We start from the raw sequence: 25,000 nt of genomic DNA, 5'->3' as shown, positions 1-25,000 counted from the left end.
TGTTATATTACTCTAGAAAAACAAGTTTAAAATAATACAGAACTACAAACTCTCCTGCTACTGTTTTCTCCTGGATTGTAAAGCAGGCGTTTTCCATTCCATTCTACATATGGACATGGACATATTTACTGCTGGGTACCGACGCAGTGATGACTGATGAGAAGTTATTTCCACTGGCTGACAGATGGACCATAGATTACAGATCACCATAGGGTAATGGATTTACTGTGGCTAACACATTCAGTATGGTGATTCACTATAGCTAGCAGGCTAACATATGTACTTTGACTAACATAGACAGCAGGGTAACAGATGTACTTTGGCTAACACATTCAGTATAGTGATTCACTATAGCTTGTAGGCTAACAGATGTACTGTGGCTAACATATTCAGTATGGTGATTCACTATAGCTACCAGGCTAACAGGTGTACGTTGGCTAACATAGCCACCAGGCTAACATATATACTCTGGCTAACACATTCAATATGTTGTTTCATTAGGCTATAGCTAGCAGGCTAACATATGTACTTTGGCTAACATAGATATCAGGCTAAAAAATATTTACTTTGGCTAACCTAGCTAGCAGGCTAACATATGTTATTTGGCTAACATAGCTAGCAGGCTAACATAGCTAGCAGGCTAACATATGTACTTTGGCTAAATTGGCTGCTGTGGATAATCTAGAAAGATGATTCCAACTCAGTACATATGTACTTTGGCTAACATAGATATCAGGCTAAAAAATATTTACTTTGGCTAACCTAGCTAGCAGGCTAACTTATGTTTTTTGGCTAACATAGCTAGCAGGCTAACATAGCTAGCAGGCTAACATATGTACTTTGGCTAAATTGGCTGCTGTGGATAATCTAGAAAGATGATTCCAACTCAGATCTTCCCAGCAGTCCTGTCTGATGTCCTTCTTTATTCCTATTTTTTATAATAGTATTTTTTTGTATGGTATTTTTAGAGTGCAATGTATAGACCTATTGATTAACCACAAATGACTCTCTCTCTCTACCTAAAGAGACACTTTGTCAGACATTTTCCCACAGTGCACAGAATGGTTACCGTGTGATCTGCAGAATGTGCTTAGCACAGTAGTGTGGAATGTGAGGTAGTTTATACGCCTGTATGTTATATGTACGTTGTTTGTGTGTGTGTATGTGTGTGTGTGTGCATAGCTAGGACCACAGCTACTAGCTTCACATACAAACTGGAAGCAGCTGCGGACGCTGGGCTCGATGTTGGAGCCCCCGAAGGAGGCCACCTCTCCCAGCTGACGGGGGATCTGGATGGAATCATGGAGGAGAAGACCCAGCCTCCGCTGGTCACAGAACCCTGTTGCACTGGCTACCTGGCGGAACAGGACTGGTAAGAGGTGGGGGAGGGAGGGAGGGAGGGAGGGAAATACCCAAGTCAAGAGATACATACTAACAGACTAGACCACATGGATACTGTCTCTATATACTAGTTATACTAACAGACTAGACCACATGAATACTGTCTCTATATACTAGTTATACTAACAGACTAGACCACATGGATACTGTCTCTATATACTAGTTATACTAACAGACTAGACCACATGGATACTGTCTCTATATACTAGTTATACTAACATACTAGACCACATCTGTATTTGTCCTCCAGGTGAGGTAATATAAAGATCAGTCACTACTTACATCTGTATTTGTCCTCTAGGTGAGGTAATATAAAGATCAGTCACTACTTACATCTGTATTGGTCCTCCAGGTGAGGTAATATAAAGATCAGTCACTACTTACATCTGTATTTGTCCTCTAGGTGAGGTAATATAAAGATCAGTCACTACTTACATCTGTATTTGTCCTCCAGGTGAGGTAATATAAAGATCAGTCACTACTTACATCTGTATTTGTCCTCCAGGTGAGGTAATATAAAGATCAGTCACTACTTACATCTGTATTTGTCCTCCAGGTGAGGTAATATAAAGATCAGTCACTACTTACATCTGTATTTGTCCTCTAGGTGAGGTAATATAAAGATCAGTCACTACTTACATCTGTATTTGTCCTCCAGGTGAGGTAATATAAAGATCAGTCACTACTTACATCTGTATTTGTCCTCCAGGTGTGCTTTGCAGAGTGAGATGATGCCGGTTTTGAAGGACAGAGTTCTGATTTTTCCACTTCTTCCTCTGTGAAACCAATCAATCATATCAATAAATCAGATCAATCAATCATATCAATAAATCAGATGTTAGGGACGTGTCGATAGGGACGTGTCGATAGGGACGTGTCGTTAGGGACGTGTCGTTAAGTACGTGTCGTTAAGTACGTGTCGTTAGGTACGTGTCGTTAGGGACGTGTCGTTAGGGACGTGTCGTTAGGGACATGTTGATAAGTACATGTCGTTAGGGACGTGTCGTTAGGTAGGTGTCGTTAGGTAGGTGTCGTTAGGTACGTGTCGTTAGGTACGTGTCGTTAGGTACGTGTCGTTAGGGACGTGTCGTTAGGTACGTGTCGTTAGGGACGTGTCATTAGGTACGTGTCGTTAGGTACGTGTCGTTAGGGACGTGTCGTTAGGGACGTGTCGTTAGGGACATGTTGATAAGTACGTGTCGTTAGGGACGTGTCGTTAGGGACATGTTGATAAGTACGTGTTGTTAGGGACGTGTCGTTAGGTACGTGTCGTTAGGGACGTGTCGTTAGGTAGGTGTCGTTAGGTACGTGTCGTTAGGTACGTGTCGTTAAGTACGTGTCGTTAGGTAGGTGTCGTTAGGGACGTGTCGTTAGGTACGTGTCGTTAGGTACGTGTCGTTAGGTACGTGTCGTTAGGTAGGTGTCGCTAGGTAGGTGTCGTTAGGTACGTGTCGTTAGGTACGTGTCGTTAGGTATGTGTCGTTAGGGACGTGTCGTTAGGGGCGTGTCGTTAGGGAAATGTTGATAAGTACGTGTCGTTAGGTACGTGTCGTTAGGGACGTGTCGTTAGGTACGTGTCGTTAGGTACGTGTCGTTAAGTACGCGTCGTTAGGTACGTGTCGATAGGGACGTGTCGTTAGGGACGTGTCGTTAGGTACGTGTCGTTAGGGACGTGTCGTTAGGTACGTGTCGTTAGGGACGTGTCGTTAGGGACGTGTCGTTAGGGACATGTCGATAAGTACATGTCGTTAGGGACGTGTCGTTAGGTAGGTGTCGTTAGGTAGGTGTCGTTAGGTACGTGTCGTTAGGTACGTGTCGTTAGGTACGTGTCGTTAGGGACGTGTCGTTAGGGACGTGTCGTTAGGTACGTGTCGTTAAGTACGCGTCGTTAGGTACGTGTCGATAGGGACGTGTCGTTAGGGACGTGTCGTTAGGTACGTGTCGTTAAGTACGTGTCGTTAGGTACGTGTCGTTAGGGACGTGTCGTTAGGGACGTGTCGTTAGGGACATGTTGATAAGTACATGTCGTTAGGGACGTGTCGTTAGGTAGGTGTCGTTAGGTAGGTGTCGTTAGGTACGTGTCGTTAGGTACGTGTCGTTAGGTACGTGTCGTTAGGGACGTGTCGTTAGGTACGTGTCGTTAGGGACGTGTCATTAGGTACGTGTCGTTAGGTACGTGTCGTTAGGGACGTGTCGTTAGGGACGTGTCGTTAGGGACATGTTGATAAGTACGTGTCGTTAGGGACGTGTCGTTAGGGACATGTTGATAAGTACGTGTTGTTAGGGACGTGTCGTTAGGTACGTGTCGTTAGGGACGTGTCGTTAGGTAGGTGTCGTTAGGTACGTGTCGTTAGGTACGTGTCGTTAAGTACGTGTCGTTAGGTAGGTGTCGTTAGGGACGTGTCGTTAGGTACGTGTCGTTAGGTACGTGTCGTTAGGTACGTGTCGTTAGGTAGGTGTCGCTAGGTAGGTGTCGTTAGGTACGTGTCGTTAGGTACGTGTCGTTAGGTATGTGTCGTTAGGGACGTGTCGTTAGGGGCGTGTCGTTAGGGAAATGTTGATAAGTACGTGTCGTTAGGTACGTGTCGTTAGGGACGTGTCGTTAGGTACGTGTCGTTAGGTACGTGTCGTTAAGTACGCGTCGTTAGGTACGTGTCGATAGGGACGTGTCGTTAGGGACGTGTCGTTAGGTACGTGTCGTTAGGGACGTGTCGTTAGGTACGTGTCGTTAGGGACGTGTCGTTAGGGACGTGTCGTTAGGGACATGTCGATAAGTACGTGTCGTTAGGGACATGTCGTTAGGTACGTGTCGTTAGGGACGTGTCGTTAAGTACGCGTCGTTAGGGACGTGTTGATAAGTACGCGTCGTTAGGAACGTGTCATTAGGGACGTGTCGTTAGGGACGTGTCGTTAGGGACGTGTCGTTAGGTACGTGTCGTTAGGGACGTGTCGTTAGGGACATGTTGATAAGTACGTGTCGTTAGGGATGTGTTGATAAGTACGTGTTGTTAGGGACGTGTTGATAAGTACGTGTTGTTAGGGACGTGTCGTTAGGGACATGTTGATAAGTACGTGTCGTTAGGCACGTGTTGATAAGTACGTGTTGTTAGGGACGTGTCGTTAGGGACGTGTCGTTAAGTACGTGTCGTTAAGTAAGCGTCGTTAGGGACGTGTCGTTAGGTATGTGTCGTTAGGTATGTGTCGTTAGGTACGTGTCGTTAGGTAGGTGTCGTTAGGTACGTGTCGTTAGGTACGTGTCGTTAGGTACGTGTCGTTAGGGACGTGTCGTTAGGGAAGTGTAGTTAGGGACGTGTCCTTAGGTACGTGTCGTTAGGTACGTGTCGTTAGGGACGTGTCGTTAGGGACATGTTGATAAGTACGTGTCGTTAGGTACGTGTCATTAGGGACGTGTCGTTAGGGACGTGTCGTTAGGGACGTGTCGTTAGGTACGTGTCGTTAGGGACGTGTCGTTAGGGACATGTTGATAAGTACGTGTCGTTAGGGACGTGTCGTTAGGTACGTGTCATTAGGTACGTGTCGTTAGGTACGTGTCGTTAGGTAGGTGTCGTTAGGTAGGTGTCGTTAGGTACGTGTCGTTAGGTACGTGTCGTTAGGTACGTGTCGTTAGGTACGTGTCGTTAGGGACGTGTCGTTAGGTACGTGTCGTTAGGTACGTGTCGTTAGGTACGTGTCGTTAGGTAGGTGTCGCTAGGTAGGTGTCGCTAGGTAGGTGTCGTTAGGTTCGTGTCGTTAGGTACGTGTCGTTAGGTATGTGTCGTTAGGGACGTGTCGTTAGGGGCGTGTCGTTATGGAAATGTTGATAAGTACGTGTCGTTAGGTACGTGTCGTTAGGGACGTGTCGTTAGGTACGTGTCGTTAGGTACGTGTCGTTAAGTACGCGTCGTTAGGTACGTGTCGATAGGGACGTGTCGTTAGGGACGTGTCGTTAGGTACGTGTCGTTAGGGACGTGTCGTTAGGGACGTGTCGTTAGGGACGTGTCGATAAATACGTGTCGTTAGGGACATGTCGTTAGGTACGTGTCGTTAGGGACGTGTCGTTAGGGACGTGTCGTTAAGTACGCGTCGTTAGGGACGTGTTGATAAGTACGCGTCGTTAGGAACGTGTTGATAAGTACGTGTCGTTAGGGATGTGTTGATAAGTACGTGTTGTTAAGTACGCGTCGTTAGGGACGTGTCGTTAGGTACGTGTCGTTAGGGACGTGTCGTTAGGGACGTGTCGTTAGGGACATGTTGATAATTACGTGTCGTTAGGGACGTGTTGATAAGTACGTGTTGTTAGGGACGTGTCGTTAGGGACGTGTCGTTAAGTACGTGTCGTTAGGGACGTGTCGTTAAGTAAGCGTCGTTAGGGACGTGTCGTTAGGTATGTGTCGTTAGGTATGTGTCGTTAGGTACGTGTCGTTAGGTACGTGTCGTTAGGTACGTGTCGTTAGGTACGTGTCGTTAGGGACGTGTCGTTAGGGACGTGTCCTTAGGTACGTGTCGTTAGGTACGTGTCGTTAGGGACAAGTTGATAAGTACGTGTCGTTAGGTACGTGTCATTAGGGACGTGTCGTTAGGGACGTGTCGTTAGGGACGTGTCGTTAGGTACGTGTCATTAGGGACGTGTCGTTAGGGACGTGTCGTTAAGTACGCGTCGTTAGGGACGTGTCGTTAGGGACGTGTCGTTAAGTACGTGTCGTTAGGGACGTGTCGTTAAGTACGTGTTTTTAGGGACGTGTTGATAAGTACGTGTCGTTAAGTACGCGTCGTTAGGGACGTGTCGTTAAGTACGTGTTTTTAGGGACGTGTTGATAAGTCTGCGTCGTTAGGGACGTGTTGATAAGTACGTGTCGTTAGGGACGTGTTGATAAGTACGTGTCGTTAGGTACGTGTCGTTGGGGACGTGTCGTTAGGGACGTGTCGTTAGGGACATGTTGATAAGTACGTGTCGTTAGGGACGTGTCGTTAGGTACGTGTCGTTAAGGACATGTTGATAAGTACGTGTCGTTAAGTACGCGTCGTTAGGGACGTGTTGATAAGTACGCGTCGTTAGGAACGTGTTGATAAGTACGTGTCGTTAGGGATGTGTTGATAAGTACGTGTTGTTAAGTACGCGTCGTTAGGGACGTGTCGTTAGGTACGTGTCGTTAGGGACGTGTCGTTAGGGACATGTTGATAATTACGTGTCGTTAGGGACGTGTTGATAAGTACGTGTTGTTAGGGACGTGTCGTTAGGGACGTGTCGTTAGGGACGTGTCGTTAAGTACGTGTCGTTAGGGACGTGTCGTTAAGTAAGCGTCGTTAGGGACGTGTCGTTAGGTATGTGTCGTTAGGTATGTGTCGTTAGGTACGTGTCGTTAGGTACGTGTCGTTAGGTACGTGTCGTTAGGTACGTGTCGTTAGGGACGTGTCGTTAGGGACGTGTCCTTAGGTACGTGTCGTTAGGTACGTGTCGTTAGGGACATGTTGATAAGTACGTGTCGTTAGGTACGTGTCATTAGGGACGTGTCGTTAGGGACGTGTCGTTAGGGACGTGTCGTTAGGTACGTGTCGTTAGGGACGTGTCGTTAGGGACGTGTCGTTAAGTACGCGTCGTTAGGGACGTGTCGTTAGGGACGTGTCGTTAAGTACGTGTCGTTAGGGACGTGTCGTTAAGTACGTGTCTTTAGGGACGTGTTGATAAGTACGTGTCGTTAAGTACGCGTCGTTAGGGACGTGTCGTTAAGTACGTGTTTTTAGGGACGTGTTGATAAGTCTGCGTCGTTAGGGACGTGTTGATAAGTACGTGTCGTTAGGGACGTGTTGATAAGTACGTGTCGTTAGGTACGTGTCGTTGGGGACGTGTCGTTAGGGACGTGTCGTTAGGGACATGTTGATAAGTACGTGTCGTTAGGGACGTGTCGTTAGGTACGTGTCGTTAAGGACATGTTGATAAGTACGTGTCGTTAGGGACGTGTTGATAAGTACGTGTTGTTAGGGACGTGTCGTTAGGGACGTGTCGTTAAGTACATGTCGTTAGGGACGTGTCGTTAAGTACGCGTCGTTTAGGGACGTGTCGTTAGGGACGTGTCGTTAAGTACGTGTCGCTAAGTACGCGTCGTTAGGGACGTGTCGTTAAGTACGTGTCGTTAGGGACATGTCGTTAAGTACGCGTCGTTAGGGACGTGTCGTTAGGGACGTGTCGTTAAGTACGCGTCGTTAGGGACGTGTCGTTAAAACTTCTTATGGCTGCAGGGGCAGTATTGAGTAGCTTGGATGAAAGGTGCCCAGAGTAAACGGACTGCTCCTCAGTCCCAGTTGCTAATATATGCATATTAGCAACTGTTTGCTACATATTAGTTTCTAAAACTGTTTGAATGATGTCTGTGAGTATAACTGAACTCATATGGCAGGCAAAAACCTGAGAAGAAAGCCAAACAGGAAGTGGGAAATCTGAGGTTGGTCGATTTTCAACCCAGCCCCTATTGAATACACAGTGGGATATTGATCAAGTTGCACATCCACTAGATGTCAACCGTCTTTAGAAATTTGAATGAGGCTTCTACTGTGTTGTGGAGCCGGATGGGAGCTGTTTGAGTCAGTGGTCCTGGTCACGCGCATTTCACATGATACCGACCTGCGTTCCATTGCTTCTCTACAGACATAGGAATTCTCCGGTTGGAACGTTATTGAATATTTATGTTAACAACATCCTAAAGATTGATTCTATACTTAGTTTGACAAGTTTCTTCGACGTGTAATATACATTTTTTAAGTTTTAGTCCGACGTTCGGCTGGACCTGCACGAGCGTTTGGATTTGTGTACTAAACGCCCTAACAAAAGTAGCTACTTGGACATAAATAATGGACATTATCGAACAAATCAAGCATTTATTGTGGAACTAGGATTCCTGGGAGTGCATTCTGATGAAGATCGTCAAAGGTAAGGGAATATGGCCGATAATTGTATTTATTTTCTGAGCGCCGTCTCAGATTATTGCATGGTTTGCTTTTTCGGTAATGTTTAAAAAAAATCTGACACAGCGGTTGCATTAAGGAGAGGTATATCTATATTTCCATGTCTAACAATTGTATTTATCGACATTTATAATGAGTATTTCTATAAAATGAATGTAAAAAAAATAATGTAAAATGGCTTTCTGCAATATCACCGGATGTTTTTGGAACTAGTGAATAATGTATACTGAGATTTTTTAAAATGTAAATATGAACTTTATCAAACAAAACATACATGTATTGTGTAACATGAAGTCCTATGAGTGTCATCTGATGAAGATCATCAAGGGTTAGTAATTAATTGTATCTCTATTTGTGCTTTTTGTGACTTTGTGCTTTTTTGTGACCTAACATAACCGTTTGTGGTGCTTTCGCTGTAAAGCCTATTTGAAATCGGACACTGTGGTGGGATTAACAACAAGATTACCTTTAAAACGATATAAGATACATGTATGTTTGAGGAATTTTAATTATGAGATTTCTGTTGTTTTGAATTTGGCGCCCTGCACTTTCACTGGCTGTTGTCAAATCGATCCCGTTAACGGGATTTCAGCCCTAAGAAGTTTTAAGTACGTGTCGATAGGGACGTGTCGTTAAGTACGCGTCGTGTCGTTAAGTGTCGTGTCGTGAGTGTTGTGTGTGTACTATACGTACGTGTCATAAACATTTAGCAGCCAGTTGAGACACATGTCGACACACAGCGGGACGTTGACCAGGTTCCCATGCTGCTGGTCCAGTTTCTCATAGAGGCTGGTCAGACACGTCATCACCTGCATGATGTCCATCAGATGCTCATTCTGCTTCAGGCCATGCTGCTCAAAGACCTCACACGCTGCGGGCATACCCAGGAGGTCCACTGGAGAGGAGAGGAGGGAGGGAGTTGAGATGAGGGAGGAGAGGATGCAATGATGGAGGAGGAGAGAGGAGTGGAGGAGAGGAGGGAGGGAGGAGAGAGAGGAGAGGATGAGATGAGGGAGGGGAGAGAGGAGAGGATGAGATGAGGGAGGAGAGAGGAGAGGAGGAGATGAGGGAGGGATGGAGGAGAGGATGAGGGAGGGGAGAGAGGAGAGGAGTGGATGATATGAGGGAGTGATGGAGGAGAGAGGAGAGGATGAGATGAGGGAGGGATGGAGGAGTGGAGGAGATGAGAGAGGAGCAGTGGTGGAGGGAGGGGAGAGAGGAGAGGATGAGATGATGGAGGAGGAGAGAGGAGTGGAGGAGATGAGGGAGAGAGAGGAGTGGAGTGGAGGAGATGAGTGGAGGAGGGAGGGAGGGAGAACAGAGAGGAGGGGGAGAGAAGAGTGGAGTGGAGGAGACGAGATGATGGAGGGAGAGAAGAAGAGGGTGAGTGAGTGTGGGTAAGAGAAAGAGAGAGTTACAGAGTAACTGATGTGCAACAGAGTAACTGATGTGTAACAGAGTAACTGATGTGCAACAGAGTAACTGATGTGTAACAGAGTAACTGATGTGTAACAGAGTAACTGATGTGCAACAGAGTAACTGATGTGTAACAGAGTAACTGATGTGCAACAGAGTAACTGATGTGCAACAGAGTAACTGATGTGCAACAGAGTAACGGATGTGTAACAGAGTATATGATGTGTAACAGAGTAACTGATGTGTAATAGAGTAACTGATGTGTAACAGAGTAACTGATGTGCAACAGAGTAACTGATGTGCAACAGAGTAACTGATGTGTAACAGAGTAACTGATGTGTAACAGAGTAGCTGATGTGTAACAGAGTAACTGATGTGCAACAGAGTAACTGATGTGTAACCGATGTGCAACAGAGTAACTGATGTGTAACCGATGTGCAACAGAGTAACTGATGTGTAACAGAGTATCTGATGTGTAACAGAGTAACTGATGTGTAACAGAGTAACTGATGTGTAACTGATGTGTAACGATGAATGAGTGAGTGATGGAGAGTGTGAGGGGAGGACAACGGACGAGAGGGTGATGGAGTAGAGGAGGTACTGTAGAACAGTAACTCTGTGAGGGCTGATGGAGTAGAGGAGGTACTGTAGGACAGTGACTGTGAGGGCTGATGGAGTAGAGGAGGTACTGTAGGACAGTGACTCTGTGAGGGGTGATGGAGTAGAGGAGGTACTGTAGGACAGTGACTCTGTGAGGGGTGATGGAGTAGAGGAGGTACTGTAGGACAGTGACTCTGTGAGGGCGGATGGAGTAGAGGAGGTACTGTAGGACAGTGAATCTGTGAGGGCTGATGGAGTAGAGGAGGTACTGTAGGACAGTGACTGTGAGGGCTGATGGAGTAGAGGAGGTACTGTAGGACAGTGACTCTGTGAGGGCTGATGGAGTAGAGGAGGTACTGTAGGACAGGGACTCTGTGAGGGGTGATGGAGTAGAGGAGGTACTGTCGGACAGGGACTCTGTGAGGGCTGATGGAGTAGAGGAGGTACTGTAGGACAGTGACTCTGAGGGGTGATGGAGTAGAGGAGGTACTGTAGGACAGTAGTTTTGGGCGGTGATACTGTGAGAGGGTTGGAGAGCTGGTGGGGGAGATGAGGTAGTTTGGGCGGTGACACTGTGAGAGGGCTGGAGAGCTGGTGGGGGAGATGAGGTAGTTTGGGCGGTGATACTGTGAGAGGGCTGGAGAGCTGGTGGGGGAGATGAGGTAGTTTGGGCGGTGACACTGTGAGAGGGCTGGAGAGCTGGTGGGGGAGATGAGGTAGTTTTGGCGGTGACTCTGTGAGAGGGTTGGAGAGCTGGTGGGGGAGATGAGGTAGTTTTGGGCGGTGACACTGTGAGAGGGTTGGACTTACGACACAGAGCTTTCTGCAGGCGTCTCAGCTTCATGGCTGTCCGGTAGGCTGAGAAACGCACGTTGTTCAGGTCGGCTGCAGAGACGCATGGAGAGACAGTAAAACTAAACACAGTGTATCTCCATCCAATAATCAGCCATTGGTCCTGCTACTGGACTTGATGTCGCTCGCTCACACTTTTGGTACAGTACAATACAATTGTAAAGAGCTAGGGTTGCAAAATTCCGGAAACTTTCAATAAATTCTCTCTGGTTTTCCCGAAATCCTGGTTGGAGGATTCCCGGAATGGGAATAAGCAGGAAAACAGGGAATTCATTGAAAGTTCACTGAATTTTAAAACCCTATACAGGGCAAACCTAATCAAGTACAACTGAAATAGGTCCTACTTGACAAAGGTTCAATTTGTCTGTTGGTCCACTGTATGTGGACCTCTTACCCAGAGACTGGTAGAGGTCGGCCATCTTGGGATGGTCCCAGCATGTTGTCTGTGTCTGGTGGCTGAAGGAGAGGTCAGGAGAATACAGAGGTCAATACAACCTGGCCCGTCCACAGATATTTCGGGGTCTAAAAAGGTTTTCCGCAACAGCTCGTTAAGCAATTATGACTTTGATCATTTAGTTCCATAGAAGCAATAGAGGGACACATCTTAAAGGCAAATTAAATGACACAAATAGAAATCCCTTCGCCTCAAAGGCTTCAGTCCTATTCACTAGAATAATCCTACCATATGCTACAGTTACCACGACGACTTACAGGCAGTGAGCTCAGAACAACAACAACAAAATGTATACAACAAACAAATATCAGTGTGTGAATTTCTACCACCACCCAAAAGGACACTTTGGAGATTGGAAGGGCAAAGGGGCATGTGTTCTGCTCAGGTAGAGCCCTATCTGTCCACGTGCCTGAGTATACACACACACACACACACACACACACACACACACACACACACACACACACACACACATACACACACACACAGCGCAAGGGACGTGTTGACTGCAAAGAGTACACAAAGGGGTTATATCACATGTGACGCCGTGTACACACTGATTGTGTGTGTGTGTGTCTGTGGGGTGAAGCAGGGTGAAGGGACCAGGGAAGACAGTGATGGTCCTGTGGGGTGAAGCAGGGTGAAGGGACCAGGGAAGACAGTGATGGTCCTGTGGGGTGAAGCAGGGTGAAGGGACCAGGGAAGACAGTGATGGTCCTGTAGGGTGAAGCAGGGTAAAGGGACCAGGGAAGACAGTGATGGGTCCTGTGGGGTGAAGCAGGGTAAAGGGACCAGGGAAGACAGTGATGGTCCTGTGGGGTGAAGCAGGGTGAAGGGACCAGGGAAGACAGTGATGGTCCTGTAGGGTGAAGCAGGGTAAAGGGACCAGGGAAGACAGTGATGGTCCTGTAGGGTGAAGCAGGGTAAAGGGACCAGGGAAGACAGTGATGGGTCCTGTGGGGTGAAGCAGGGTAAAGGGACCAGGGAAGACAGTGATGGGTCCTGTGGGGTGAAGCAGGGTAAAGGGACCAGGGAAGACAGTGATGGTCCTGTAGGGTGAAGCAGGGTAAAGGGACCAGGGAAGACAGTGATGGGTCCTGTGGGGTGAAGCAGGGTAAAGGGACCAGGGAAGACAGTGATGGTCCTGTAGGGTGAAGCAGGGTAAAGGGACCAGGGAAGACAGTGATGGGTCCTGTGGGGTGAAGCAGGGTAAAGGGACCAGGGAAGACAGTGATGGGTCCTGTGGGGTGAAGCAGGGTAAAGGGACCAGGGAAGACAGTGATGGTCCTGTAGGGTGAAGCAGGGTAAAGGGACCAGGGAAGACAGTGATGGGTCCTGTGGGGTGAAGCAGGGTAAAGGGACCAGGGAAGACAGTGATGGGTCCTGTGGGGTGAAGCAGGGTAAAGGGACCAGGGAAGACAGTGATGGTCCTGTAGGGTGAAGCAGGGTAAAGGGACCAGGGAAGACAGTGATGGGTCCTGTGGGGTGAAGCAGGGTGAAGCAGGGTAAAGGGACCAGGGAAGACAGTGATGGGTCCTGTGGGGTGAAGCAGGGTAAAGGGACCAGGGAAGACAGTGATGGTCCTGTGGGGTGAAGCAGGGTAAAGGGACCAGGGAAGACAGTGATGGTCCTGTAGGGTGAAGCAGGGTAAAGGGACCAGGGAAGACAGTGATGGGTCCTGTGGGGTGAAGCCGGGTAAAGGGACCAGGGAAGACAGTGATGGTCCTGTAGGGTGAAGCAGGGTGAAGCAGGGTAAAGGGACCAGGGAAGACAGTGATGGGTCCTGTGGGGTGAAGCAGGGTAAAGGGACCAGGGAAGACAGTGATGGTCCTGTGGGGTGAAGCCGGGTAAAGGGACCAGGGAAGACAGTGATGGTCCTGTAGGGTGAAGCAGGGTGAAGGGACCAGGGAAGACAATGATGGGTCCTGTGGGGTGAAGCAGGGTAAAGGGACCAGGGAAGACAGTGATGGTCCTGTAGGGTGAAGCAGGGTAAAGGGACCAGGGAAGACAGTGATGGTCCTGTAGGGTGAAGCAGGGTGAAGCAGGGTGAAGGGACTGGGGAAGACAGTGATGGGTCCTGTGGGGTGAAGCTGGGTAAAGGGACCAGGGAAGACAGTGATGGTCCTGTAGGGTGAAGCAGGGTGAAGCAGGGTGAAGGGACCAGGGAAGACAGTGATGGTCCTGTGGGGTGAAGCAGGGTAAAGGGACCAGGGAAGACAGTGATGGGTCCTGTGGGGTGAAGCAGGGTAAAGGGACCAGGGAAGACCGTGATGGGTCCTGTGGGGTGAAGCAGGGTGAAGCAGGGTGAAGGGACCAGGGAAGACAGTGATGGTCCTGTGGGGTGAAGCCGGGTAAAGGGACCAGGGAAGACAGTGATGGTCCTGTAGGGTGAAGCAGGGTGAAGCAGGGTGAAGGGACCAGGGAAGACAGTGATGGTCCTGTGGGGTGAAGCCGGGTAAAGGGACCAGGGAAGACAGTGATGGTCCTGTAGGGTGAAGCAGGGTGAAGCAGTTTAAAGGGACCAGGGAAGACAGTAAAGACAGTGGGTGATGGTTCCTGCATTCCAAACACCACTCAGACTAAAACTCTCAGCATGACCCTCTCTCACCTTGGCAAGGAGGACAGCTGCTGCTGGCTCCACTGGAGTGTGTGTTTGTGTGTGTGTGGCGGCAGTTAAACTGGCTAGCTGTTATATAATTCCACCTGCATTTACAGTGACTCTGTGTCAAATCACTTAGTCTAGCCAAAGTGTTAGCTACTAGTTACAGTACTACCGCTCTCCTCTCCACCTCTCCCTCTTCTCCTCTCTTCTTTTCCACCTCTCCTCTCTTCCTCCACCTCTCTTCCTACTCTCCTCTCTTCCACCTCCTTCTCCACATTACCTCCTCCTCCACCTCTCCTCTCTTCCTCCTTTCCTCTCTTCTTCCTCTTCCTCCTCTCCTCTCTTCCACATCCTTCTCCACATTACCACCTCCTCCACCTCTCCTCTTCCTCCTCTCCTCTCTTCTTTTCCACCTCTCCTCTCTTCCTCCACCTCTCTTCCTCCTCTCCTCTCTTCCACCTCCACCTCTCCTCTCTTCTTCCTCTTCTCCTCTCCTCTCTTCCACATCCTTCTCCACATTATCTCCTCCTCCACCTCTCCTCTTCCTCCTCTCCTCTCTTCTTTTCCACCTCTCCTCTCTTCCTCCACCTCTCTTCCTCCTCTCCTCTCTTCCACCTCCTTCTCCACCTCCACCTCTCTTCCACCTCTCCTCTCTTCTTCCTCTTCTCTTCTCCTCTCCTCTCTTCCACATCCTTCTCCTCCACCTCTCCTCTTCCTCCTCTCCTCTCCTTTTCCACCTCTCCTCTCTTCCTCCACCTTTCTTCCTCCTCTCCTCTTCCACCTCCTTCTCCACATGACCTCCTCCTCCACCTCTCCTCTCTTCCTCCTTTCCTCTCTTCTTCCTCTTCCTCCTCTCCTCTCTTCCACATCCTTCTCCACATTACCACCTCTCCACCTCTCCTCTTCCTCCTCTCCTCTCTTCTTTTCCACCTCTCCTCTCTTCCTCCTCTCCTCTCTTCCACCTCCACCTCTCCTCTCTTCTTCCTCTTCTCCTCTCCTCTCTTCCACATCCTTCTCCACATTATCTCCTCCTCCACCTCTCCTCTTCCTCCTCTCCTCTCTTCTTTTCCATCTCTCCTCTCTTCCTCCACCTCTCTTCCTCCTCTCCTCTCTTCCACCTCCTTCTCCACCTCCACCTCTCTTCCACCTCTCCTCTCTTCTTCCTCTTCTCCTCTCCTCTCTTCCACATCCTTCTCCACATTATCTCCTCCTCCACCTCTCCTCTTCCTCCTCTCCTCTCTTCTTTTCCACCTCTCCTCTCTTCCTCCACCTCTCTTCCTCCTCTCCACTCTTCCACATCCTTCTCCACATTACCTCCTCCTCCACTTCTCCTCTTCCTCCTCTCCTCTCTTATTTTCCACCTCTCCTCTATTCCTCCACCTCTCTTCCTCCTCTCCTCTCTTCCACCTCCTTCTCCACATGACCTCCTCCTCCACCTCTCCTCTCTTCCTCCACCTCTCTCCCTCCTCTCTCCTCTCTTCCACCTCCTTCTCCACGTGACCTCCTCCTCCACCTCTCCTCTCTTCCTCCACCTCTCTCCCTCCTCTCCTCTCTTCCACCTCCTTCTCCACGTGACCTCCTCCTCCACCTCTCCATTCCTTTCTCCTTCTCCTATATCTCCCATCATCACACCTACTCCTCACCACTGCTGCCAGCTCAAAGCAGATTGAAGAAAAGTGTGCGACCAAAATAGAGCAGGAGTGGGTAAGAGAGTGTATGAGGAAGTGTGTGGAGACGTGATGCGTCAGAAGGTTTAGACAAGAAGTCAAGTCAATGTTACGTCCCAAATGACCCTTTATTGTGCACTCCTTTTGGCCAAGAGGGAATAGGGTGTCATTTGGGACGCATATTAAACAAATCAAAATATATTATATATATGAGATTCTTCTAAGTAGCCACCCTTTGCCTTGACGACAGCTTTGCACACTCTTGGCATTCTCTCAACCAGCTTCATGAGGGATGCTTTTCTAACAGTTTTGAAGGAGTTCCCACATATGCTGAGCACTTGTTGGGCTGCTTTTCCTTCACTCTGCGGTCCAACTCATCCCGAACCATCTCAATTCGGGTTGAGGTCGGGTGGTTGTGGAGGCCAGGTCATCTGATGCAGCACTCCGTCGCTCGCCATCACTCGGTTTTTGCGACTGCACTTGAGGAAACTTTCAAAGTTCTTCATGTTTTAAAAGTAATGATGGACTATCGTTTCTCTTTGCTTACTTGAACTGTTCTTTCCATAACATGGACTGTCTTTTACCAAATAAGGCTCTCTTCTGTATACCACCCCTACCTTGTAACAACACAACTGACTGGCTCAAACACATTCAAAAGTAAAGAAATTCCACAAATGAACTTTTAACAATTCACACCTGTTAATTGAAATTCATTCCAGGTGGTTATTTCATGAAGCTGGTTGAGAGAATGCCAAGAGTGTGCAAAGCTGTCATCAAGGGAAACGGTGGCCACTGGCTACCAATGTGATGGAGGAAACACCGTCCAACTGGCAACCGTGTCAGCGTGCATACGCCCACGCCACCACAGAAGTCGCTAGTGCACGATGGTACAAGGACATCCCGGCAGGCCCTCCCCTAACCCAGACGATGCTGGGCCAAACCCTCCCCTAACCCAGACGATGCTGGGCCAAACCCTCCCCTAACCCAGACGATGCTGGGCCAAACCCTCCCCTAACCCAGACGATGCTTGGCCAAACCCTCCCCTAACCCAGACGATGCTCGGCCAAAGCCTCCCCTAACCGGGACGACGCTGGGCCAAACCCTCCCCTAACCTGGACGACGCTGGGCCAAACCCTCCCCTAACCCGGATGACGCTGGGCCAAACCCTCCCCTAACCCGGACGACGCTGGGCCAAACACTCCCCTAACCCGGACGACCGCCTCTTGGAGCCGGTCGCGGCCGGCTGCGACACAGCCCGAGATCGAACCCGGATCTGTAGTGAAGCCTTAGACCGCTGCGACACAGCCCGAGATCGAACCCGGATCTGTAGTGACGCCTTAGACCGCTGCGACACAGCCCGAGATCGAACCCGGATCTGTAGTGACGCCTTAGACCCCTGCGCCACTTGGGAGGCCCCTTCCATAGTATGTTGATTAACCTGGTTGTGCATGTAACAAAATCTTCTGCTGGCACACCCTGGCTATATAAGGGTGTTATCTCACCGGCATTTAGGCTAAGTAACGCAACACCATCCTTGACTTGAAGGTGTGTCTCAGTGTATATGCATGATGTCATAGCCACTCCTTCTATAAAATGATACTAGCCAATTTCCCCCCCTTGTAACCAGGTCGTCACATAGAGGTGGAAAGACATCTTCCACAAGGCAGGCCTTGTAGTCTACACTAATATGAAACACACCAGTACTAGTCATTTACATCACTATGAAGTGGAGAATAATCCCATCAGGCATTTCCAGGAAGAGACTGATCCTCTCACCAATTCTATTTTTAAACATTCTATCAATTCTATGTTTATTCATGTCATTGTTATTAAAAGACGTTCAGTAGAGGCCAAAATGAATGACTGAATGGTTTCCATAGTGACTATACTGTGGATGGAGCGTTCACGTTGCACTAGTACTCTACTAATACTCTAGACTAGTGTAGCCTATAGGCTATGTTCTAAATTATAACCTGGCTGGTTCCAGGCCTGAATGCTGATTGGCTGACAGCCGTGGTATATCAGACCGTATACCACGGGTATGACAAAACATTTATTTTTACTGCTCTAATTACGTTGGTATCCAGTTTATAATATCAATAAGGCACCTCGGGGGTTTGTGGTATATTTTTTTAATTTTATTTGTTTTTTCAGCTTTATTTAACCAGGTAGGCTAGTTGAGAACAAGTTCTCATTTGCAACTGCGACCTGGCCAAGATAAAGCATAGCAGTGTGAACAGACACACTGCTATGGGCAATGTACCACGGTGTCACGTTCTGACCTTTATTTCCGTTGTTTTGTATTTAGTTAGTATGGTCAGGGCGTGAGTTGGGTGGGCAGTCTATGTTTGTTTTTCTATGATTTGGGGTATTTCTATGTTTCGGCCTAGTATGATTCCCAATCAGAGGCAGGTGTCATTAGTTGTCTCTGATTGAGAATCATACTTAGGTAGCCTGGGTTGCACTGTTTGTTTGTGGGTGATTGTCTATGTTGATGGCTTGTTTCAGCGCAGCTTGCATTAGCTTCACGGTTGTTATTTTGTTTACTGGTTTTGTATAGTTTTCAGTGTTCAGTACTTTCTTGATTAAAGATTTACCATGGACACTTATCACGCCGCATTTTGGTCCTCCGATCCTTCTCGCCTCTCCTCTTCAGATGAAGAGGAGGACGACCGTGACACACGGCTAAGGGCTGTGTCCAGGCACTCTGCGTTGTGTTGTGCGTAAGAACAGCCCTTAGCCATGGTATATTGGCCATATACCACAAACCCCCGAGGTGCATTATTGCTTAGGTGGCTCCTTTGACCACAAACCTGTTTTGAGGACCACCTTACACCAAAACAGATGTGAGAACACATAACCAGCTGCTATGTCTAGTCTAACTCTAAAATAACAGTTAACCAGCTGTTATGTCTAGTCTAACTCTAAAATAACAGTTAACTAGCTGTTATGTCTAGTCTAACTCTAAAATAACAGTTAACTAGCTGTTATGTCTAGTCTAACTCTAAAATAACAGTTAACCAGCTGTTATGTCTAGTCTAACTCTAAAATAACAGTTAACCAGCTGCTATGTCTAGTCTAACTCTAAAATAACAGTTAACTAGCAGTTATGTCTAGTCTAACTCTAAAATAACAGTTAACTAGCAGTTATGTCTAGTCTAACTCTAAAATAACAGTTAACTAGCTGTTATGTCTAGTCTAACTCTAAAATAACAGTTAACTAGCTGTTATGTCTAGTCTAACTCTAAAATACCAGTTAACCAGCTGTTATGTCTAGTCTAACTCTAAAATAACAGTTAACCAGCTGTTATGTCTAGTCTAACTCTAAAATAACAGTTGACCAGCTGTTATGTCTAGTCTAACTCTAAAATAACAGTTAACCAGCTGTTATGTCTAGTCTAACTCTAAAATAACAGTTAACTAGCTGTTATGTCTAGTCTAACTCTAAAATAACAGTTAACCAGCTGTTATGTATAGTCTAACTCTAAAATAACAGTTAACTAGCTGTTATGTCTAGTCTAACTCTAAAATAACAGTTAACTAGCTGTTATGTCTAGTCTAACTCTAAAATAACAGTTAACCAGCTGTTATGTATAGTCTAACTCTAAAATAACAGTTAACTAGCTGTTATGTCTAGTCTAGCTCTAAAATAACAGTTAACCAGCTGTTATGTCTAGTCTAACTCTAAAATAACAGTTAACTAGCTGTTATGTCTAGTCTAACTCTAAAATAACAGTTAACTAGCTGTTATGTCTAGTCTAACTCTAAAATAACAGTTAACTAGCTGTTATGTCTAGTCTAACTCTAAAATAACAGTTAACCAGCTGTTATGTCTAGTCTAACTCTAAAATAACAGTTAACCAGCTGTTATGTCTAGTCTAACTCTAAAATAGCTGTTATGTCTAGTCTAACTCTAAAATAACAGTTAACCAGCTGTTATGTCTAGTCTAACTCTAAAATAACAGTTAACCAGCTGTTATGTCTAGTCTAACTCTAAAATAACAGTTAACCAGCTGTTATGTCTAGTCTAACTCTAAAATAACAGTTAACTAGCTGTTATGTCTAGTCTAACTCTAAAATAACAGTTAACCAGCTGTTATGTCTAGTCTAACTCTAAAATAACAGTTAACTAGCTGTTATGTCTAGTCTAACTCTAAAATAACAGCAGTGTAATGATCCTAATAAACCTGCCATGCAAACTGTAGCTACTGTGAGACTAGAGCGTGTGTGTGTGTGTGTGTGTGTGTGTGTGTGTGTGTGTGTGTGTGTGTGTGTGTGTGTGTGTGTGTGTGTGTGTGTGTGTGTGTGTGTGTGTGTGTGTGTGTGTGTGTGTGTGTGTGTGGCAGCACACTAGAGCTAGAGAGAGATTCATTATTCATGCTGTGTCCTTTCTGTGACCAGGAATCTGTGTCTCATTGAGATGTCAACCTCTTTTACTAGAAAGACCTGCCTGCCTGTCTGCTCACTGTAACCCAGTAGGTCTCCTGTCTGCTCACTGTAACCCAGTAGGTCTCCTGTCTGCTCGCTGTAATCCAGTAGGTCTCCTGTCTGCTCGCTGTAATCCAGTAGGTCTCCTGTCTGCTCGCTATAATCCAGTAGGTCTCCTGTCTGCCATCTGTAATCCAGTAGGTCTCCTGTCTGCTGTAATCCAGTAGGTTTCCTGTCTGCTGTAATCCAGTAGGTCTCCTGTCTGCTGTAATCCAGTAGGTCTCCTGTCTGCTGTAATCCAGTAGGTCTCCTGTTTGCTGTAATCCAGTAGGTCTCCTGTCTGCTGTAATCCAGTAGGTCTCCTGTCTGCTGTAATCCAGTAGGTCTCCTGTCTGCTGTAATCCAGTAGGTCTCGTGTCTGTTGTAATCCAGTAGGTCTTCTTCTGTATGTCATCATGTAAATATTGTACTGAAGCGGACATATTGGATCTGCTGCTGCTACTGCTGAGGTGAAACTCTTGTCAACTATCCAGAGCTTGTTTTAGCTCAATCCAAGATCATCATGTAACACATTTTTTATTTTATTTAACTAGGCAAGTCAGTTAAGGACAAATTCTTATTTACAATGACGTCCTACACCGGCCAAACCCGGACGATGCCGCCCAATTGTGCGCCGCCCTATGGGACTCTCAATCACGGCCGGTTGTGATACAGCTTGGATTCGAACCAGGGTGTCTGTAGTGACGCTGTTAGCACTGAGATGCATTAGACCGCTGCTTTTTGGAGTGTGTCAATATCATCATGTAACCAACCGAGGGTACTAGGACTCGTGGGGGTACTAGGACTCTTGGGGGTACTAGGACTCTTGGGAGTACTAGGACTCTTGGGGGTACTAGGACTCTTGGGGGTACTAGGACTCTTGGGGGTACTAGGACTCTTGGCGGTACTAGGACTCTTGGCGGTACTAGGACTCTTGGGGGTACTAGGACTCTTGGGGGTACTAGGACTCTTGACGGTACTAAGCCTTTCCACACGGGCTACTTGAGATGACTCGTGAGACCATAGGCCTACTGGTAAAATGCACATGAGGGGGTACTCCAGGTGTACTCCAGGCAGAGCAGAATTCAGCTGGTGGAACAGTAACTGAAAAAGGTTGGGAACCACAGATGTAACCTTTCCAAGGCTTTTTGTTTTGGGTACTTGCAGGTGCAACCACACTTGAAGTGTGTCACTGTGGGTGAAGCAGCATTTACCTGGTAATAATGCAGCATGAAGGGGACTGAAAGGTAACTGCTAGCATGGCCGCGGGAAGATGTTTTGCCATGGAGGGAGGGGGGGAGGAGGGGGGATTTTTCTCCACTGTACCGGAGTAATAAAGGCCTGGTGCAATAATTTGGTGAAATTCTAAAAATACAATCACTATTTAATAAATAGTGATTTACCAGGGGGTTCTACAACCCCCTCAGCACCCCTACTTCCTACGACTAGGACCACAGGACCACCTTCCCTTTGTTAAGTGTGATCAAACAGCCTTTAGGGAAACAAAGTAGAGCTTGTTTTAAAGAATCCCAAAGAAAAATAAAGTCCTTATTGAGTAATTAATATGCAATAACCAATTGACCATGTCCTTTTAAAGTGAGTGTGTAAAATAAACTAAATGTCATCCTAGCAGTCAGCTCCACCAGCCGGAGACCACACCCATGTGAGAGACCACACCCATGTCCACAGACAGGTGAGAGACCACACCCATGTGAGAGACCACACCCATGTGAGAGACCACATCCATGTGAGAGACCACACCCATGTGAGAGACCACACCCATGTGAGAGACCACACCCATGTGAGAGACCACATCCATGTGGGAGACCACACCCATGTGAGAGACCACATCAATGTGAGAGACCACACCCATGTCCACAGACAGGTGAGAGACCACATCCATGTGAGAGACCACACCCATGTGAGAGACCACATCCATGTGAGAGACCACATCCATGTGAGAGACCACACCCATGTGAGAGACCACACCCATGTGAGAGACCACACCCATGTGAGAGACCACACCCATGTGAGAGACCACATCCATGTGAGAGACCACACCCATGTGAGAGACCACATCCATGTGAGAGACCACATCCATGTGAGAGACCACACCCATGTGAGAGACCACATCCATGTGAGAGACCACATCTATGTCCACAGACATGTGAGAGACCACATCCATGTGAGAGACCACATCTATGTCCACAGACATGTGAGAGACCACACCCTCAAAATGTGTTCAGGTAAGAATGATGTTATATCAGTGGGATAAATTGATGTACTATCCTACTTCATAAAACACACACCCTTGACCACACACACACACACACACACACACACACACACACACACACACACACACACACACACACACATGTGTGAAGAATCTGTCACAAGTTTGAAGAAATGTTTGAATGACTCACTTGGAATCTCAATAATTGATAATAGAAGGTTTCATTTTTCCCATAAATGTGAAATATGAAGTGTGCATCATTTATGGTTCTTGCATAAATAAAATAGCTAATCTTTAACCCCAATACATGCTGTCATACACTGTATTATAAATACATGCTGTCAGACACTGTATTATAAATACATGCTGTCATACACTGTATTATAAATACATGCTGTCATACACTGTACATGCTGTCAGACACTGTATTATAAATACATGCTGTCATACACTGTATTATAAATACATGCTGTCATACACTGTATTATAAATACATGCTGTCATACACTGTACATGCTGTCAGACACTGTATTATAAATACATGCTGTCAGACACTGTATTATAAATACATGCTGTCATACACTGTATTATAAATACATGCTGTCATACACTGTATTATAAATACATGCTGTCATACACTGTATTATAAATACATGCTGTCATACACTGTACATGCTGTCAGACACTGTATTATAAATACATGCTGTCATACACTGTATTATAAATACATGCTGTCAGACACTGTATTATAAATACATGCTGTCATACACTGTATTATAAATACATGAATACATGCTGTCATACACTGTATTATAAATACATGCTGTCAGACACTGTACATGCTGTCAGACACTGTATTATAAATACATGCTGTCAGACATTGTATTATAAATACATGCTGTCAGACACTGTATTATAAATACATGCTGTCATACACTGTATTATAAATACATGCTGTCATACACTGTATTATAAATACATGCTGTCATACACTGTATTATAAATACATGCTGTCATACACTGTATTATAAATACATGCTGTCATACACTGTATTATAAATACATGCTGTCAGACACTGTATTATAAATACATGCTGTCATACACTGTATTATAAATACATGCTGTCATACACTGTATTATAAATACATGCTGTCATACACTGTATTATAAATACATGCTGTCAGACATTGTATTATAAATACATGCTGTCATACACTGTATTATAAATACATGCTGTCAGACATTGTATTATAAATACATGCTGTCATACACTGTATTATAAATACATGCTGTCAGACATTGTATTATAAATACATGCTGTCATACACTGTATTATAAATACATGCTGTCATACACTGTACATGCTGTCAGACACTGTATTATAAATACATGCTGTCATACACTGTATTATAAATACATGCTGTCATACACTGTATTATAAATACATGCTGTCATACACTGTATTATAAATACATGCTGTCATACACTGTATTATAAATACATGAATACATGCTGTCATACACTGTATTATAAATACATGAATACATGCTGTCATACACTGTATTATAAATAGCCCACAGCAATGAAAGTATCTTACTAATGACAAGTAGTTCTATATTGTAGCTCAAACACTTTCTGTGAATTATAAACCTCCACAATCCACACACTCATTGATATATGATCCTTATATATACACACACACACACAAACGACAGAAGAATACCCGAACGTGCCTAGGCACATCACACTCTTCCAAGTCGAGGTGAACGAAAAGAAAGGCAGAGAAAAGCAAGATGCGTTTTGGATCTCACGCTCGAGCTGTATTTTGTCACGCACGCACGCGCGCCCACACACACACACACATTACACGCACAAAACCTGCAGTCACATTTCTGTCCAAAAATCTGCACCCGCCCCCGATTCCTCGCACACATTTCACGACTACAATCATATGTTTTATCAACGGTATAAACAGTGCATATAAATGTAATGCATTTATTTATGTGATTATAACAGTGAACATCCGTTCTTCATTCATTGCCCAGAGAGAGACTACCCTCGTGATTGAGTACCAACAGGGCGATTGGAAATGTTGACCGCTGCTCAGCTCAGCACCTTTTTATAAGGCCGTCTGCAAACAATGAACGGCCCATCTCGGGTTAACAACACCAAACATAGGCAAATATACCGCGCGCACAATTGCACTAAATTGCAGAAACAATCACAGTGAAATCAGCCTTGCTATCACACCAAGGTGATATTTACCCTCTGTGTGTGTGAAGGAATGCTCGACGGACGCAGTGACTGGCGAGAAGAAGACAGGGAGATATTCTATGATATAAAA

General features: G+C 46.3%; 1 protein-coding gene across 7 annotated transcripts in view; it reads right to left on the bottom strand.

Annotated features, from left to right (window-relative positions):
* The window catches only part of LOC139402500 (dystrophin-like), a 60,738-nt gene that overhangs the window by 24,252 nt on the left and 11,486 nt on the right, over positions 1-25,000 (bottom strand). For all 7 annotated transcript variants that reach the window (XM_071146484.1, XM_071146481.1, XM_071146478.1 and 4 more), the window contains 5 exons: positions 11,624-11,685; positions 11,188-11,262; positions 9,055-9,256; positions 2,092-2,177; positions 1,212-1,369 (listed from right to left, as the gene is read on the bottom strand). In XM_071146484.1, coding sequence (XP_071002585.1) covers positions 1,212-1,369; positions 2,092-2,177; positions 9,055-9,256; positions 11,188-11,262; positions 11,624-11,685 — 583 coding nt within the window. The remainder of the gene's footprint in view (positions 1-1,211; positions 1,370-2,091; positions 2,178-9,054; positions 9,257-11,187; positions 11,263-11,623; positions 11,686-25,000) is intronic.

This window comes from Oncorhynchus clarkii, unplaced genomic scaffold, assembly GCF_045791955.1.
Source record: "Oncorhynchus clarkii lewisi isolate Uvic-CL-2024 unplaced genomic scaffold, UVic_Ocla_1.0 unplaced_contig_8895_pilon_pilon, whole genome shotgun sequence".
Taxonomy (NCBI): domain Eukaryota; kingdom Metazoa; phylum Chordata; class Actinopteri; order Salmoniformes; family Salmonidae; genus Oncorhynchus; species Oncorhynchus clarkii.
Note: the sequence above shows the minus strand (reverse complement) of the source record. Positions and strands in the feature narration are given on the sequence as shown.